The sequence below is a fragment of the Lissotriton helveticus genome, chromosome 3_1, assembly GCF_964261635.1.
Source record: "Lissotriton helveticus chromosome 3_1, aLisHel1.1, whole genome shotgun sequence".
NCBI classification, from domain to species: domain Eukaryota; kingdom Metazoa; phylum Chordata; class Amphibia; order Caudata; family Salamandridae; genus Lissotriton; species Lissotriton helveticus.
The window spans coordinates 46,231,463-46,249,913 of NC_136061.1; the positions used below are offsets into that span (position 1 = coordinate 46,231,463).

Here is an 18,451-nt window from a genome sequence, read left to right on the forward strand (position 1 = left end):
GAGGGAGCTGGCAAACACTGCTACAGCCACAGTGAGGCATTAACCGAGGAGCTGGAGGGAGCTGGCAAACACTGTTATAGCCACAGTGTGGCATTAACCGAGGAGCAGGAGGGAGCTGGCAAACACTGCTACAGCCACTGTGTGGCATTAACCCAGGAGCTGGAGGGAGCTGGCAAACACTGCTACAGCCACAGTGAGGCATTAACCGAGGAGCTGGAGGGAGCTGGCAAACACTGCTACAGCCACAGTGTGGCATTAACCGAGGAGCTGGAGGGAGCTGGCAAACACTGCTACAGCCACAGTGTGGCATTAACCGAGGAGCTGGAGGGAGCTGGCAAACACTGTTATAGCCACAGTGTGGCATTAACCGAGGAGCTGGAGGGAGCTGGCAAACACTGCTACAGCCACAGTGTGGCATTAACCGAGGAGCTGGAGGGAGCTGGCTGGCAAACACTGCTACAGCCACAGTGTGGCATTAACTGAGGAGCTGGAGTGAGCTGGCAAACACTGTTATAGCCACAGTGTGGCATTAACCGAGGAGCAGGAGGGAGCAGGCAAACACTGCTACAGCCACTGTGTGGCATTAACCCAGGAGCTGGAGGGAGCTGGCAAACACTGCTGCAGCCACAGTGTGGCATTAACTCAGGTGTTGGAGGGAGCTGGCAAATACTGCTACAGCCACAGCGTGGCATTAACTGAGGAGCTGGAGGGAGCTGGCAAACACTTCTACTGCCAGAGGGTGGCATTAACCCGGGAGCTGGCAAACACTGCTACAACCACAGTGTGGCATTAACGGAGGAGGGAGCTGGCAAACACTGCTACAGCACAGTGCGGCATTAACCGAGGAGCTGGAGGGAGCTGGCAAACACTGCTACAGCCACAGTGTGGTATTAACAGAGGAGCAGGAGGGAGCTGGGAAATACTGCTACAGCCTTAGTGTGGTATTAACCGAGAAGCTGGCAGGAGCTGGCAAACACTGCTACAGCCACAGTGAGGCATTAACCCGGTAGCTCAAGGGAGCTGGCTAACACTGCTACAGCCACAGTGTGGCATTAACCCAGGAGCAGGTGGAAGCTGGGAAACACTGCTACGCCCACGTGTGGTTTTAACTGAGGAGTTGGAGGGAACTGGAAACACTGCTACAGCCAAAGTGTGGCAATACCCCCGGGAGCAGGTGGGAGCTGGCAAACACTGCTACAGCCACGGTGTGGCATTACCCCGGGAGCAGGTAGGAGCTGGCAAACACTGCAACCGCCACAGTGTGGCATTAAATCAGGAGCTGGCAAACACTGCTACAGCCACAGTGTGGCATTAACTGAGGAGCTGGAGGGAGCTGGCAAACACTGCTACAGCCACAGTATGGCATAAACCCCTTCGCTGCTGGGGGAGGGGGCCGTGCGCGGTGCCGCCGTGCTGGTGACGAGCTCAGCTCGTCATGAAGTGCAGCGGAGCTGCCCTCATGACGAGCTCAGCTCGTCACTGCTGCACCTGTTTTTGGAACGTTCAGCACAGCGGGGAAATTAGCCCCGCGTGCGAACGTTCCAACGGGCGTGACGAGCTGAGCTCGTCAGCAGCACCCATGAGGTTAACCAAGGAACAGGAGGGAGCTGGCAAACACTGCTACAGCCACAGTGCAGCATTAACTGAGGAGCTGGAGGGAGCTGGCAAACACTGCTACAGCCACAGTGTGGTATTAACCGAGGAGCAGGAGGGAGCTGGCAAACACTGCTACAGCCACAGTGGGGCGCTAACTCGGGAACTGTCCAACACTGCTGCAGCCACAGAGTGGCATTAACCCAGGGGCAGGAGGGAGCTGGCAAACACTGCTACAGCCACAGTGTGGTATTAACCGAGGAGCTAGAGGGAGCTGGCAAACACTGCTACAGCCACAGTGTGGCATTAACCCAGGAGGGAGATGGCAAATTCTGCTACACCCACAGTGTGGCATTAACTGAGGAGCTGGACGGAGCTGGAAACACTGCTACAGCCACAGTGTGGCATTACCGCAGGAGCTGGCAAACACTGCTACAGCCACAGTGTGACATTAACGCAGAAGGGAGCTGGCAAACACTGCTACTGCCACAGTGTGGTATTAACCGAGGAGCAGGAGTGAGCTGGCAAACACTGTTATAGCCACAGTGTGGCATTAACCGAGGAGCAGGAGGGAGCTGGCAAACACTGCTACAGCCACTGTGTGGCATTAACCCAGGAGCTGGAGGGAGCTGGCAAACACTGCTACAGCCACAGTGAGGCATTAACCGAGGAGCTGGAGGGAGCTGGCAAACACTGCTACAGCCACAGTGTGGCATTAACCGAGGAGCTGGAGGGAGCTGGCAAACACTGCTAGAGCCACAGTGTGGCATTAACCGAGGAGCTGGAGGGAGCTGGCAAACACTGCTACAGCCACAGTGTGGCATTAACCGAGGAGCTGGAGGGAGCTGGCAAACACTGCTACAGCCACAGTGTGGCATTAACCGAGGAGCTGGAGGGAGCTGGCAAACACTGCTACAGACACAGTGTGGCATTAACCGAGGAGCTGGAGGGAGCTGGCAAACACTGCTACAGCCACAGTGTGGCATTAACTGAGGAGCTGGAGTGAGCTGGCAAACACTGCTATAGCCACAATGTGGCATTAACCGAGAAGCAGGAGGGAGCTGGCAAATACTGCTACAGCCACAGAGTGGCATTATCCCGGTAGCTGGAGGGAGCTATCAAACACTACTACAGCCACAGTGAGGCGTTAACCGAGGACCTGGAGGGAGCTGGCAAGCAATGCTACAGCCACAGTGTGGCATTAACCTGGAAGTTGGAGGGGGCTGCAAACACTGCTACAGCCACAGTGTGGCATTAACCCAGGAGCAGGAGGGAGCTGGGAAACACTGCTACAGCCAAAATGTGGCATTAACCCGGTAGCTGGAGGGATCTGGCAAATACTGCTACAGCCACAGAGTGGCATTAACTCAGGAGCTGGCAAACACTGCTAAAGCCAAAGTGTGGCATTAACCCAGGAGTTGGAGGGAGCTGGCAAACACTGCTACAGCCACAGTGTGGCATTAACCAAGGAGGTGAAGGGTTCTGGCAAACACTGCTACAGCCACAGTGTTGCATTAAATGTTAAATGTTAAATGTCGTATACTTGTAAAGCGCACAGCTGCCCCAGCAAAGGGGCGTCCCGGCGCTGTATACCGCTGGGGAACCCGTCCTGGCTTTTCCTGTGGGATGGTCCCTACTGGGAATCCCCAAGGTGGAGCCAGGCATCCCCGGCGTTGATGGGGCCGTTGTGGAGATTAGGCAAGCTAATGCCCAGAGTTGCCGAGTGGGACCCCAGGTTAGATTAGGCACCGGGGCGAGAATTGTTGAGTCCGCTGACCCTGGTCCTGACCCTGCCGCGTCGGGAATTGAACCCTGGTCCCGGGCCGACTTCTGCTCCCGGGTCTGCCGCCTCTAACCAGTGAGCCACACCACTCCACCTATGGAGTGGTGTGGAACTGGCCAACACTGCTGCAGCCACAGTGTGGCATTAACCCAGGAGCAGGAGGGAGCTGGCAAACACTGCTACACCCACGTGTGACATTAACCGAGGAGCTGGCAAACACTGCTACAGCCAAAATGTGGCATTAACCGAGAAGCAGGAGTGTAGGTGAACAGTGATGGGTTGGAGTGAGATGCAATGAAGTGTTGGTGAACAGTGATGGGGTGGAGTGAGATGCAATGAAGTGTATGTGAACAGTGATGGGTTGGAGTGAGATGCAATGAAGTGTATGTGAACAGTGATGGGGTGGAGTGAGATGCAATGAAGTGTCGGTGAACAGTGATGGGGTGGAGTGAGATGCAATGAAGTGTATGTGAACAGTGATGGGGTGGAGTGACATGCAATGAAGTGTATGTGAACAGTGATGGGGTGGAGTGAGATGCAATGAAGTGTATGTGAACAGTGATGGGGTGGAGTGAGATGCAATGAAGTGTATGTGAACAGTGATGGGGTGGAGTGAGATGCAATGAAGTGTAGGTGAACAGTGATGGGGTGGAGTGAGATGCAATGAGGTGTATGTGAACAGTGGAGGGGTGGAGTGAGATGCCATGAAGTGTGTGAGTCAGTGATGAGAAATAAAAGAGCTACCACTAGAGTCTACGAGGCGTGTGCAGGTGCGGTGCTGGTGCTGTAGGACTTTAGTTGTACTGTTGTCACCCCATCACCTTTAAGTTGCTGTGCCTTAGATACTTATACACCTGCAGCTACATCAGTTACTCATACAATGTTCTTTCCTCTAGGTTCTGGCTCTCTGGATCTTCTCCTTCTGTCGTTGCTGATGTCTCCTGTACTCCTAGGCGCTGTGTTCTCTTTCTTCCTAGACAACACTGTCTCAGGTGAGAAAAAGCTTGCATGGCATTGGCCACTTTGAGTTCCCACAGGCCATCCCATGGGATCCAACAAGGAGCTGTTCATTGAGCCACCTCCATGCTGCAGTGTGATCCCAATCCAGACTGATGGTCAATCAGGAGATGGTTAGCTTGTGATCTTCGAGTTGAACATGGATTGCTGTTTGAATGATCTTGCCATTGAAGGCTGGATGAGTGTTGAACCAGGAGTTGGAGAGGTCATCAGAGTCTAGAGTAGGTCTCTTTAGGAGTGGGAGTGCCTGTCCTGGCTTCAGAGCTTCTGGAGGTGTTCGAAATGTCGTGTAGATGTAAGGGAACGTCCGCGGGGAGAGATTTCACGAGGGACAATGGCAAGACATCCTATTTATAGGAAGTGGTTTTGATGGCATTGAGAATATGTTGGTGAGATTGGTGATACACAGGGCTTTGAGGAATGATCACTGTGAAATTGTATAAGCAGGGGTGGGACTAGGGGGAGAAGTAGGCTTTGTGCTGCCAATGTGTTGTGTGTGTGTAGGGGTAGAAGCAGGCTCGGTGCAGCCAATGTGTTGTGTGGGTGTAGGGGGAGAAGCAGGCTTTGTGCAGCCAATGTGTTGTGTGGGTGTCAGATATAGATAAATACACCAGAAGTAGTAAATTCAGACGTCCATAATGGTGGTCCCTGTTTTCATGATTGCCCTCATCTTACTCATTCTCCTCAATACTGGATAATAATACTGCAATGCCGTCTCACTCATTTCCTCAAACTAACCTTACACACTTGAGTCCCGAACATTCTGTGTGATAATGACAAACACAACATCAGTCAAGTCCTGCTTAACCCTTTCTTGCTTACCTTATGCAGTAGTATGGAATATCATTCCTCACTTTCTCGTTGACCTCATGCATCCTTATGGAACCTCCCTCATGCCTTATCACTGCCCATACACACTTCAGTGAAGTTCACTCATCTCGTTTTCACTGGTCTCTTACACTTTTATGGAGCGGAGAGAGGGAGAGGATGTGGTGCAGGGGTCAGAGCTTGCATCAAGGACCCTGACCGAGTAAGAAGTTCGCCTCTATGCGGTTTCCATCTAAGAAACTAAAGGATTCAATCGAGTGGCTTCTATCGTCTGAATACTTTGTATATTCACATCGCGCTACAACGCAGAGACTTAAGGAGCCTATATTTGAGGCTTGTAACTGAGAACTGCCACCTGTAGTACATTGAGTATTAGACAGCGACCTATCTGAAAACATAGACATTCGTGATTTCTCGAATTGTCGGACAACGCTGGTATCCTCAAGCTCGTCAAGTATAATAAATAGACTGGAGAGGCGACGTAATCTAAGATCTCCGTGTGCAGGAAGTCCTTGAATCCTGGGAATAAAGACCCAAATAGTCAATGTGCTGAAGTATCCGAGTACCTGGCTTTGCCATTATAACTAGAACCTTTTCTGATTAGAATTATTCTCAAACAGAAATGGTAACTCAGTTTTATGAATCACATGGATCCCCACAGTGTTGAAATTCTAACCACTGTGACGTGAATTATTGTGTCTAGTTCACTTCTGTTTTTGAAAGTTGTAATCTGTCTTGAGAAAGGCGCTGGTCGCCGAAACGCGTCGACACACAACTTATTCCTTTATGTCCACGAATTTTTTATGATATTATTTATGTATATGTACTTTCTATGGAAGGTATATTTTTAATTATTGATGTATGATACATGTATTTTTTTATGTGACTGTAATAAACTTTGTTACGACTTGAAACTGTTCAACTTTAGTGCTGGTCCTTTCATTAGAATTACTGCCTAGGTAGTTTGTTCCACAAAAAGCAGGGGTCAGAGCTGCCAGCTCGGGAGCTGGGGATCTGTGTTACGAGTCTCGGTGTCAGTGCAACATCGTGTGATTTGGGCAATTCACCTAGATTTCCTGTGCCCATGGACAACGCCTAGAAACCCTCATGGCTGATAAGCCGTGCTATATAAATAAACTAACAAGCAAACATGGACTCTCACTAATTTCTTATCATTGGCCTTACACACTTCAGTGAAGCTTCCCTCATCTCCTTATCACTGGCCTCTTACACTTTTATGCAGTCTCACTCATCCCTTATCACTGGCCTCTTACACATTTATGGAGTCTCACTTATTTCTTATCTGGCCTCTCACACTTTGACTGTGTCTCACTAATATCTTATCACTGGCCTCTTACACTTTGACGCAGTCTCACTCATCTCTTATCACTGGCTTCTTACACTTAGAAGCCAGTGATAAGAGATGAGTGAGACTGCGTCAAAGTGTAAGAAGCCAGTGATAAGAGATGAGTGAGACTGCGTCAAACACTTTTATGGAGTCTCACTCATGTCTTATCACCAGCCTCTTACACTTTGATGGAGTCTCTCTCATCTGTTATCATTGCCCTCCTACCCTTTTGTGGAGTCTCTCTCATCTCCTTATCACTGGCCTCTTACACTTTTGAGTCTCACTCATCTCTTATCACTGGCCTCTTACACTTTGATGGAGTCTCACTCATCTCTTATCACCAGCCCCTTACACTTTGATGGAGTCTCACCCAATTCTTATCACAGGCACCTTGAATGTTGATGTTGTCTCACTCATCTCTTATCACAGGCCCCTTACACGTTTATGCAGTCTTACTCAACTCCTATCACTGGCCTCTTAAACCTTTATGTTGTCTCACTCATCTCTTATCACTGGCCTCTTACACTTTGATGGTGTCTCACTCAACTCTTATCACCGGCCCCTTAAATTTTGATGGAGTCTCACTCATCCCTCATCACTGGCCCCTTACAATTTACTGGCCTTTTACACTTTTATGGAGTTTCACTCATCTCCTGATCACTGGCCTCCTACAAGTTTATGCTGTCTTACTCAACTCTTATCACTGTCCTCTTACACGTTTGTGCAGTCTTACTCAACTCTTATCCATCAATCAGGGATTTGTATAGTGCGCTACTCACCCGTGAGGGTCTCAAGGCGCTGAGGGGGGTGGGGGGGCAGCGGCTTGGATCAGTGGAAGAGCCAGGTCTTGAGGTCCTTCCTGAACGTGTGCAGGGTCGGGGAGCATCTGATGTTCACAGGGAGATTGTTCCAGGTATTGGCTGCGATGTAGGAGAAAGCTCTTCTGCCGGTTTGGTTTCTGCAGATGCGGGGGACCTCGGCCAGGTCGAGGTCTGTGGAGCGGAGGTTCCCTTGGGTACATGGAAGGATACTCTTTCGTTGAGGTATTTGGGTCCGATGTTGTTGAGGGATTTGTAGGCGTGGGTGAGGAGTTTGAAGGTGACCCTCTTCTCGACGGGGAGCTGGTGGAGGCCTTGTAAGTGTTGGGTCATGTGCTCGTGATGCGGAGTCCCAAGGACGAGCCTGGCAGCAGCGTTCTGGATGGTTTGGAGTTTGAGTAGAAGAGTTCCATTCATTCCGGTGCAGAGGGCATTGCCGTAGTCCAGTCTGCTGGTTATGAGTGTGTGGGTGACAGTCTTTCTGCAGTCAGAGGGGATCCATTTGAAGGTCATATGGAGGATGCGAAGACAGTCGAAACTAGTGAAAGCAACGGCGTTGATATGGCGGCTGATGGAGAGGGAAGAGTCCAAGATGATGCTGAGGTTACGAGCGTGGTCTCTCGGGGAGGGTGGATTCCTAAGGGCGGAGGGCCACCAACTGTTGTCCCAGGCGGAGGTACAGGGTCCGAGGATGAGGACCTTGGTCTTCTCCGAGTTGATCTTCAAGCAGTTGTCTTGCATCCTGGCTTCCAAGTTTTCCATTCCTTCCTGGAAGCAGAGTTCGGTGTCTTTGGGATTCTTCATGAGCGAGAGGATGGGCTGGGTGTCATCGGCGTAGGATACGATGCTAAGCCCATGTTGTCTGACGATGGCGGTGAGGGGGGCCATGTAGATGTTGAAGAGCTTTGGGCTGAGTGAAGACCCCTGGGGCACTCCGCAGTTGACTTCCGTGGGTTTGGAGAGGAAGGGAGGGAGTCAAATTCTCTGGGTTCTGCCGCATAGGAAGGATTGGATCCAGTCGAAGGTGGCTCCTTGTATCCCTGCGTCGTGAAGTCTGGCTGCAAGCATGCGATGTGAGACGGTGTTGAAGGCGGCGGAGAGGTCTAGAAGGATGAGGGCCGCTGTGTGTCCCTGGTCTAGAAGCATTCAGATGTCGTCAGTGGTGGCGAGGAGGGCGGTCTCAGTGCTGTGGTTGCTGCAGAATCTGGACTGGGAAGCGTTGAGGATGGAGTTTTCTTCGATGAAGGCGGTCAGCTGGGTGTCCACGAGTCTCTCAGTGACTTTGGGTGCGAAGGGGAGGAGAGAGATGGGCTGGTAGTTTTACAGGTCTGTTGGGTCGGCTGTGGTATTCTTGACGAGGGGCTTTCCCTCCGCCTGTTTCCAGTCGTCTGGGCGGATGTTGGATCTGAGGGAGAAGGTTATTGTCCGTCCTAGTTCAGGTGCCATGACAGCGGCGGCCCTGTGGAAGATGTGAGGCAGGCAGGGGTCCGTTGAGACCCCTGGGGATTTTTCTTCATGCTTGCGGTGATGAGTTCTACCCAGTACGTGATGGTTGGCTTGTCAGCGGTGGTGGGGAGGGGGTTAGTGTCCGGTGCTGGTTTGCTGAAGTTGTTGTAGAGGGCCTTAATCTTCAGATGGAAGTTGGAGCTACGCTTGTTGCAGAGTTCCTGGGAGGGCCTGACGTCCGTGGCTTCGCAGGTGGGTGTTGCGAATTGCTGTATGACGTTTAACAGCTCCTTGACATTGGTCACGTTGGTCTGGACTTTATCTCTTATGAAGGTCTGTTTGGTGTCTCATCCCCTTATGACTGGACTCTTACATTATTATACAGCCTCACACATCCTCTCATCACTGGCATTTTACACTATCATGGAGTCTCATTCATTCCTTACTACGGACCTCATACAGTGCACTGACGTCCCGCTCATCCTCTTATGACTGGAGTTTTACACTATTACAGAGTCTCACTCGTTTCTAATCACCGACTTCAGACACTATTATTGAGGCTCAATCCTCACCTTGTTACTGGCCTACCACTCTTCAGTGTTTTCGGGCTCATCCCCTTATGGATGGCTTCTAACAGTCTTATAGAGTCTCACTCGTTGCTTAACACTGACATCATACACCTCAGTGAAGTCTCATTTATCGCCTTCTTAATAGCCTCTTACACTGTTATGTATTCACACTCACCCTCTCATAACTGACCTCATACACTTCAGTGAGGTCTCACTCGCGCCTCGTCACTGGCCTTGTGCACTGTTGTACAGTCTCACTCTTCTCCCAGTTACCATCACAGTAAAACTTCAGTGAGGTCTCACTCGCCCTTCGTGACTGACCTTATGCACTGTTATACTGTCTCACTCGTCTCCCTGTTACCATCACAGTACACTTGAGTAAGGTCTCACTCGCCCCTCGTCACTGGCCTCGTGTGCTATTATTTTGTCTCACTCTTCTCCTATTACTGGCATAGTAGACTTTGGTGAGGTCTCTCCCATCTCCCTGTTACAAGCATAGTACACTTCAGTGAAGTCTCACTCGCCCCTCGTCACTGGCCTTGTGCACTGTTACACGGTCTCACTCATGTCCCTGTTACTGGCATGATACACTTCAGTGAGGTCTCACTGAACCCTCGTGACTGGTCTTGTGCGCTGTTATACAGTCTCACTCATATCAGATACTGGCATAGCACACTTCAGTGAAGTCTCACTCGCCCCTCATCACTGGCCTTGCGCACTGTTATACAGTCTCACTCATCTCTTTCTTACAGGCATGGTGCACTTCAGTGAGGTGTCACTCACCCGTTATCATTGACCTTCTGCCCTGTTAAACAGTCTCACACATCTCCTTGTCACTGTTATAGGGTCTCACTCATCTCCCTTTGCCGGCATAGTGCACTTCAGTGAGGTCTCACTCACCCCTCGTATCTGGCATAGTACACTTCAGTGAGGTCTCACTCATTCCCTTGTCACTAGCCTTGTGCACTGTTATACATGGCATGGTCTACTGCAGTGAGATGTCACTCACCCCTTTTCTCTGGCCTCGTGCACTGTTATACAGTCTCACTCATCTCCCTGTTACAAGCATAGTACACTTCAGTGAGGTCTCACTCGCCCCTTGTCACTAGCCTCGTGCACTGTTATACAGACTCACTCAACTCCCTTTTACTGGCATAGTACACTTCAGTGAGGTCTCACTCGCCCCTCGTGACTGGCCTTGTGCACTGTTATACAGTCTCACTCATCTCCCTGTTACAAGCATAGTACACTTCAGTGAGGTCTCACTCGCCCCTCGTGACTGGCCTTGTGCACTGTTATACAGTCTCACTCATCTCCCTGTTACAAGCATAGTACACTTCAGTGAGGTCTCACTCGCCCCTCGTGACTGGCCTTGTGCACTGTTATACAGTCTCACTCATCTCCCTGTTACAAGCATAGTACACTTCAGTGAGGTCTCACTCGCCCCTCGTGACTGGCCTTGTGCACTGTTATACAGTCTCACTCATCTCCCTGTTACAAGCATAGTACACTTCAGTGAGGTCTCACTCGCCCCTCGTCACTGGCCTTGTGCACTGTTATACAGTCTCACTCATCTCTCTGTTACCGGCATGGTACACTTCCGTGAGGTCTCGCTCACTACTTGTCACTGGTCTCGTGCACTGTTATCCAGTCTCACTCAACTGTTTGTTATTGACATGGTACACTTTCGTGAGATGTTCTTCACCCCTTGTCACCGGACTTGTGCGCTGTTATACAGTCTCACTCATCTCCCTTTACCGGCATAGTACACTTCAGTGAGGTCTCACTCACCCCTTGTCACTAGCCTCGTGCACTGTTATCCAGTCTCACTCAACTACCTGTTACTGACATAGTACACTTCAGTGAGGTCTCACTCACCCCTCGTCACTGGACTTGTGTGCTGTTGTACGGTCTCACTCATCTCTCTGTTACCGGCATAGTACACTTCAGTGAGGTCTCGCTCACCCCTTGTCAGTGGCCTCAAGCACTGATATACAGTCTCACTCATCTCCTTCTTACAAGCATGGTACACTTCAGCGAGGTCTCACTCACCCCTTGCCACTGGCCTTGTGCGCTGTTATACAGTCTCACTCAACTACCTGTTACCGGCATGGTCCACTTCAGAGGGGTTTCCCTCCCCCTATCACGAGCCTCACACACCCCTACACAGGCTCATTGCTTTCCTGGCAGTGATCTCCGGCCATATAATATACGTTCCAGCACATGTTGAGGTATAACTGTCCACTTACAACCAGTGAGGTACGAATTTAGCAAATGTCATTTCACTTTTTTCCAAATCTTCATTGCATTTACATCAATGCTTGGGTATTTGGAGTCACAGAAGGTCATTTCTTTGTACTTTAGAAGACACAAAGTTGTGATGCAGAAATTCCCACCATACACAAAAAAAAAAAATTAAACAAGTTTAAGAAACCCTGTTATTCTTTGTGTATTCAATCTTTTCATATACAAACAGTATTACTATTTTTAAATGTGATGATGGTAAATCTACAGGAAGATGAAGGACGTGAAACTCTTGACAAAGCATTCAATGTCCCCCATTGGTCTTCGAGAGTCTCTTTTCTCACAGTCCTCACAGCATGTCTCGTGTTTGCATTTCAGGCACTCTGGAGGAGCGGGGGCTACTGCCCGAACTGTCCCTTTGGACGCCAGACTCCGACAACGACTCTGTCCAGGCCCGTAAGAGGGAAACCCTGCGCGTGTACGGCCTCTCACGCACCCTCAGGAGGTGGCTCTGCCTTTCCCGCCTAAATGATACCTTCCTGTGTAGAACTTTCTGCCTTCCGGACTTGGAGGTGGACCCCAGGGAGGAGGAGAAGGTGGCCTCCTCGGAAGAGGGTGCCATTCTCTTAGAAAAGCCACCCAGTGTGGAGACTGAGCCAGTCATAGGACTATACCTAAGTGATGCCAAAGGAGACATCCAATCCGAGTGCTAACGGTCCCCGGCTCCAGTACAGAGGGGCGTCCGCTCTCCGCGGGGTCTCTCTAGTGGCAGCTGGAGGCACGCAGCCTGTGGAGGCCTGATGTCAATGTTGGGGTTTCATTTTTCACAGAAACTGTACAGTTCTACGTAGAAACTCTGGACTCCTTCAGCATATGTGTCATTTTGTTTCAAGGATCTTGGCAGCTAGGCTGGCACCAATGGACAGCCATCACTAACCTGACCCGGCGTGTAGTCTGTGTACTGAATAAATAGCCCAATGGGCGTGGACTGAACATCTTGTTGACTAAAAGTGGAATCTGTGTCTGTTTGTTTGTACACCACCCATGTGCCCAGCATAGGCAAGGGGACATAAAGAGACCTCTTGTGGAGGAACGTGTCCAGGCCTAGAGGCCTCATCTACAATCTGGTCTTCGGCTTTAGAAGCCAAATGTAGAGTGTTGAACCTGGTGCTGAAGGTCTCGTCAGGAGTACTGTGTACAGCACCTCTGTGCCCAGCAAAGGCAAGGAGACATAAAGAGACCTCTTGTAGAGGAACCTGTCCAGGTCTAGAAGCCTCATCTTCAATATGGTGTTCGTGTTATGAGAAAAATGAAAACTCCAAAAAGTAACGCCCTTTATTCACTGGTTCTCAAGCACCAACTGACAAGCAGTGTGCCAACATTCTAAGTTGAGCTTCACATCAAAAGTTCCAAGGAGGGAGATACCAAGGGTAGAAGAGTGGGGAGGGGGGTAAGAAGGGGAAAACCAAGGTAAAGATCAAGGATTCTTACAACTTATTACAACACATCGCCCTCACTAGGGAAGGAAACAAAACCAAAGGAAAACAATGGTAAATTGCAGCTCAAGAAATAACATTTGGTAGTCATTTTTCCAACAAGGAGGACGGCGACTTCTGATATCTTTGGATGGTTTAATCATAGGAAAAGTGTCCAGTGACTCGTTCGGACCATTATTGTCAGGTATGAATACATTGGGGAAATTAGCTAAATTGTCCATGCTTCAAGTGCTTCCATCTTCCAGTAGAACAGAGTTTCTGTTAACTTTGTTTATCCTCAAAGGTTTGGAGAAAGACGAGGTCTTAGAATGAGCTGTGTAAGGTCTTTTGATTACTACCGATTGACCAGTGCGCCAACCTCTGTTACTTGTTCCCCACTTTTGATCATATTTGCCTTTGTACTCAGATTGATGCTCAGCAAATTTGTCCAAAACAGCTGATCTGTCAACCCACATTGGACATCCCCCATTTAGCCAGCTAGGAGTTAACTTGGAGCCAGGATTCCTCCCTTTGAGAGAAGTAAAAGGAGAGATTCCAGAAATGCTATTGGCGATAGTATGGTAGGACCATCAAAATCTTTTTATGGCTTCATCTACTGGTTCTTTAGCGACACAAGCCAATTGAATAGTGTCTTTAATCATTCTGTTGGTCCTTTCAACTAATCAGTTGGCTTTGGGACAGTAGAGGGGAGATTTAATATGAGTCATGGACAACATGTTCATAAAATGTTTCATATCCGCAGAAGTTAATTGAACACCATTGTTGGTGATAGTGGTGTTAGGAATCCCTTTGACGAAGAACGTGTCCGTAAGGAATTCAATGAGAGTGATAGTGGTAATAGAAGTGACAAATTTAGTGCAAATCCAATGTGAATGATAGTCAATAAGCACAAACGTGAATCTCTGCTGTGGACTAAGTGTATTGAAAGGACCTATGATGTTGAGTCCTAACTTGTCCCATGGTTTTGAAGGAACAGGAACAGGAAGAAGAGGAGCTTTGCAAATAATTTTTGTTTTGTCACTTGACCCACATGCAAAGCAATCTTTTACTACAACTACAGATAAAGAGACCATGTTGGGAAACCAGTACACAGAGCACAGGTTGCACTGAAGGCTGAATGCTTACGCGAATACCTACGGGTAATTTTACTTATTTAATTTAGTTTTGTAATACATTTGCGCCGTTTCATTGTTTTATCTGTTTTCTACTGCCACCAAAAAAAAATTGCTTAAACCTACCTGATCACGGTGACAGCGCTCGGCTCCCTGCAGTCTCCCCGTTCCACCGCCAGTCATTAGCGGACTGTTTGATGTGGAGGGAGACTACGGGGGACAGCCTTTCTTTAAGAGTGCCTCACTTCCTGATAGGGCCATTGACAGCCACCATCTTGGAGACGTTAGCGGTATAGTTTTTCATCCAATTATCCAGCCAGATCACTACAAAGGCGGCAAATGCCGCGAGCGAGCTAAGACAGACACAGAGCACAGGTTGCACTGAAGGCTGAATGCTTACGCGAATACCTACGGGTAATTTTACTTTTGACAGCCGCCATCTTGGAGAGGTTAGCGGTATAGTTTTTCACCCAATTAGCCAGCCAGATCACTACAAAGATGGCAAATGCCGCGAACGCGCAGCAGGCACGCCGCTGGCGTGCCGAAGGCTCATCAAAGGCAAGCCCGTCTGCTCCTCGACTGGGCCCAGGGCCTGTCCCCCTTCCCGTCAAAACATAACTCCAAGTCGAATAGTTTTATTCTATTCGAGCTCCCAGCTAATCGACTTCAACAATACTGTCAATAATCATCATTGCCCCCTCTTGAAAGATGATGCTTTATGCAATAAGCAACTTTACAAATGTCCTAACTGCAGGTTCTCCATAGAACCAACAAGGGTTTTACGCTCTTCTACCATACACACCTCCCTAATTAAACCAGACACTATCAATTTTGCACTTATAAATGTCCACTCCCTGCCTAAACATAAGCTCAAAATACGAGATTTTCTCATCAATCTGAACTTGGATTTCCTATTCCCTACTGAAACCTGGGGGATCCTTCCTAGGGCCCTGATTTTTGCGTAGCCACACCGGAAGGCTACTGTATACTTAGGCAGGATAGGACATTAAAGAAAGGTGGAGGTTTAGCAATCATTTATTGTGATTAATACACAATCAAAACCAAAACCTTTAACTCCCTAGTCTGTGAGGCATTAACCTTTTCTATCATACTTTCAAACACTCAATCTTTTTTTTTTTTTTTATATATTTCTTTTTATTAAAGTGAAAAACAAATGAACATAAAAGAAAAAACAGCACAAGGCAGTACATTCATAAATGTGTCACATCAATGTGAGGATAGGGACATACAAATGCAATACAATCGACAGAATCTCGGGAGAGGCAGGGGAGAGGAATCGGAAACAGGAGAAATGGTTAAATGGTTACGGAGGAAACATCAGGTTGGGAGGGAAGCAGTTCAGTGTCTAAGTCCGCTTGGGGGGGAGCACATATCTCACCACGGTACGAGTTCCATTGGCTCCAGACCTTCCCCCATTTACGAGGCCTGCCACGGGCAACGTACACCGTCTTCTCTCTGAACATGCACCAATCCATGTTTTGTTTCCACGCCAGAACCGCAGGCGGCCTCTGGGCACCCCATAATTGGGCAATGTCTCTCTTGGCAATCATATTGCCCAGGGTTACCCATTGAAGCTCCGCCACATTGTAATCATTCGGCTCCCACATGTTCAACAAGCACCGCCTAGCCTCAGGCATCAACGTCACACCCGTGACCTCACTCATAATTTCAAGCACACGAGTCCAATAACGCGCCACCGCAGGACATTCCCAGATTATATGGAGGAAGGTACCCACGAGGCCATAACCACGCCTACACAGCCCATCCAGAGAAAATCCCATATGCACCAGACGAGGCCCAGTAACATAGATCCTGTGGAGAATTTTGAGTTGAACAAACCGAAGGCGCGCCGGGATTGCCACCTCCTTAGGGGAAGACACTGCCGCCTGCCAATCCTCATCGTCTAGCTCCAAGCCGTCACTAGTCCAAGCCTCTCGGAGGCGACATAGAAGGTCAACCCTGTTATTTATCAACTTTTTATATATTAGCGAAATCGTGCTGTCTGGGACATACCCGTCCAGTATACGGTCCTCAAGCGGGGATGCCTCCGGTATATCCACACCCACTGGAAAAACAGATAACAACGCATGTCGAATTTGTGCGTAACGAAAACATTCCCTAGCATTCAAATCATACTCTACCTTCAGTTCCTCAAACGTCTTGACCCTACCTTTGGTCCACACATCAGTCACCCTGCAGATACCAATTACGTCCCACTTATCGAATCCCTTCGTTTTCCATAGGGACCCCAGTCTCTCAGACGCATACAGCGGGGTCGCTCGAGTCAATTTATCCGTCCAACCCAGGGCGGCCGTGGCGCGATACCACACCTGTACTGCTATCCTGGTGGGGCCCGTGAGTGCCCTCCCCGCGGATCTTGCGTACAGAACCCTGTTGTAGTCCCCGCCGGGCAACAACCACTTATCCATCTAAAACGCCAGATTTGGCGCGGGACCATAAGTACAGTGGTTAATCGCCACCATCTGAGAGGCCCAGTAATAACGACGAATGTCAGGAAGCGCGATTCCACCATCATACCACAGGAGTATCATCTTCGCGAGGGCAACACGGGGACGACCCTTCCATAGCAATTGCCTCTGTAGACTTTCAACCTCCCGAAAGTAGCTAGCAGACACAGTGTCGAAAGTATTCTGCAACGCATATAAGAACCGGGGCAGCGACATCATCTTGAACAATGCCGCCCGTCCTAGAGGGGATAGAGGGAGCCTACGCCAAGCGGCAACGTCAGACTTGAGGCGCTGGAGCGGGGGCAACAAATTACGCTCATAACGGAGTACGGGGTCCAAGGTGATAAAGATCCCCAAATACTTGAATCCCTCCCGCACCACCTGAATAGGACATCCACGAGGCAAAAGGGGAGCGTCGCCCGAGAGAACATAGATACAAGACTTAGACCAGTTAATAACAAGACCGGAGTTTTTACGGAAAGAGTTCAAGACGTCGAACAGGACTATCAACGACTTCCGAGGTGACGTGAGATACAACAGGATATCGTCCGCGTACAAGGACACACGGTCCTCAAAGTCTGAAGTCCATCGAATGCCCTTCAAAGACGGCTCCCACCTCAGCCAGGCCGCCAGGGGTTCCAAGGCGAGAGCAAAAAGAAGTGGGGACAAGGGGCAACCCTGGCGCGTCCCTCTGCCAAGGGCAAATGGAGCAGACACTCGGCCGTTTACTACCACTTGCGCTAAAGGATCAGTGTAGAGCAACTTCACCCAGCTAATAAATACTGGGCCGAAACCGAACTTCGCAAGAGCCGCCCAAAGATATGGCCATTCCAGCGTATCAAACGCCATTGCGGCGTCCAAAGAACCCAAAATGGCCGGCTCACGTAACATCGCCGCCCTCGCAAGGGCACCGTGCAGGCGCCGGAGATTCAGTGCCGTGTTGCAATGTGGTATAAAACCGGATTGATTGGGGTGAACCAAGTCACCGATGATGGTTATTAAGCGATTAGCAAGCAATTTGGCCAGGATCTTAGGCTCGGCATTTAAAAGAGACATGGGTCTATATGAGGTGCAACGGTCACGCGGCCTCCCCTCTTTGTGTATTACAACAATAGAAGCCAGTCTTTGATCAGGAGGGAGGGAACCCGTTTCCAACGATTCCAAAAACATCGACCTGAGATAAGGGGCCATCGTATCCGGGCGAAGCTTGTAGAGCTCAATGGGGAGTCCATTCGGGCCCATTGCCTTCCCCGACCGAACCGCACGGATGGCATTCGCCACCTCCTCAACAGTAGGTGTGGCATCGAGGAGTTCCCTTTCAGGGTCGGACAAACAAGGCAACGCGATATCCCGCAAAAGTAGCCGAGAGTCCTGCTCAGGTCTATTTGACACAGGGGAATAGACATCCCGGAAATACTCCGCAAAACACTCCACTATCTCAGCAGGGCCAGTTATTCTCGCTCCATTCGAACTCTCAAGCACCGGAACCACACGACTAGCACACTCCTTCTTATCCAACCACGCGAGTAATTTCCCCGCTTTGTCACCCATATCATACAGACGTCCTAGCTGCTCTCTGCTCATTACTTTTGCAGCATCAGTAACCAGTGCTCTATAATCGAGTTGCTTGAGACCAAGGAGGTGCAGCCTATCCTGGGTGACCCCCGAATCCAACTCCCCCTCCAAAGCAGTTATTTCATTTTCAATT

The 18,451-nt window shown here is 49.6% G+C and overlaps 1 protein-coding gene across 1 annotated transcript in view; it reads left to right on the forward strand.

The window, feature by feature from the left end:
• SLC23A3 (solute carrier family 23 member 3) overlaps positions 1-12,639 on the forward strand; it is a 264,087-nt gene extending 251,448 nt beyond the window's left edge. The window contains exons 11-12 of the mRNA XM_078683500.1: positions 4,273-4,368; positions 12,025-12,639. Of these exons, the coding sequence (XP_078539626.1) occupies positions 4,273-4,368; positions 12,025-12,359 (431 nt within the window). The 3' untranslated portion in view covers positions 12,360-12,639. The remainder of the gene's footprint in view (positions 1-4,272; positions 4,369-12,024) is intronic.
• The last annotated feature ends 5,812 nt before the right edge of the window (positions 12,640-18,451 follow it).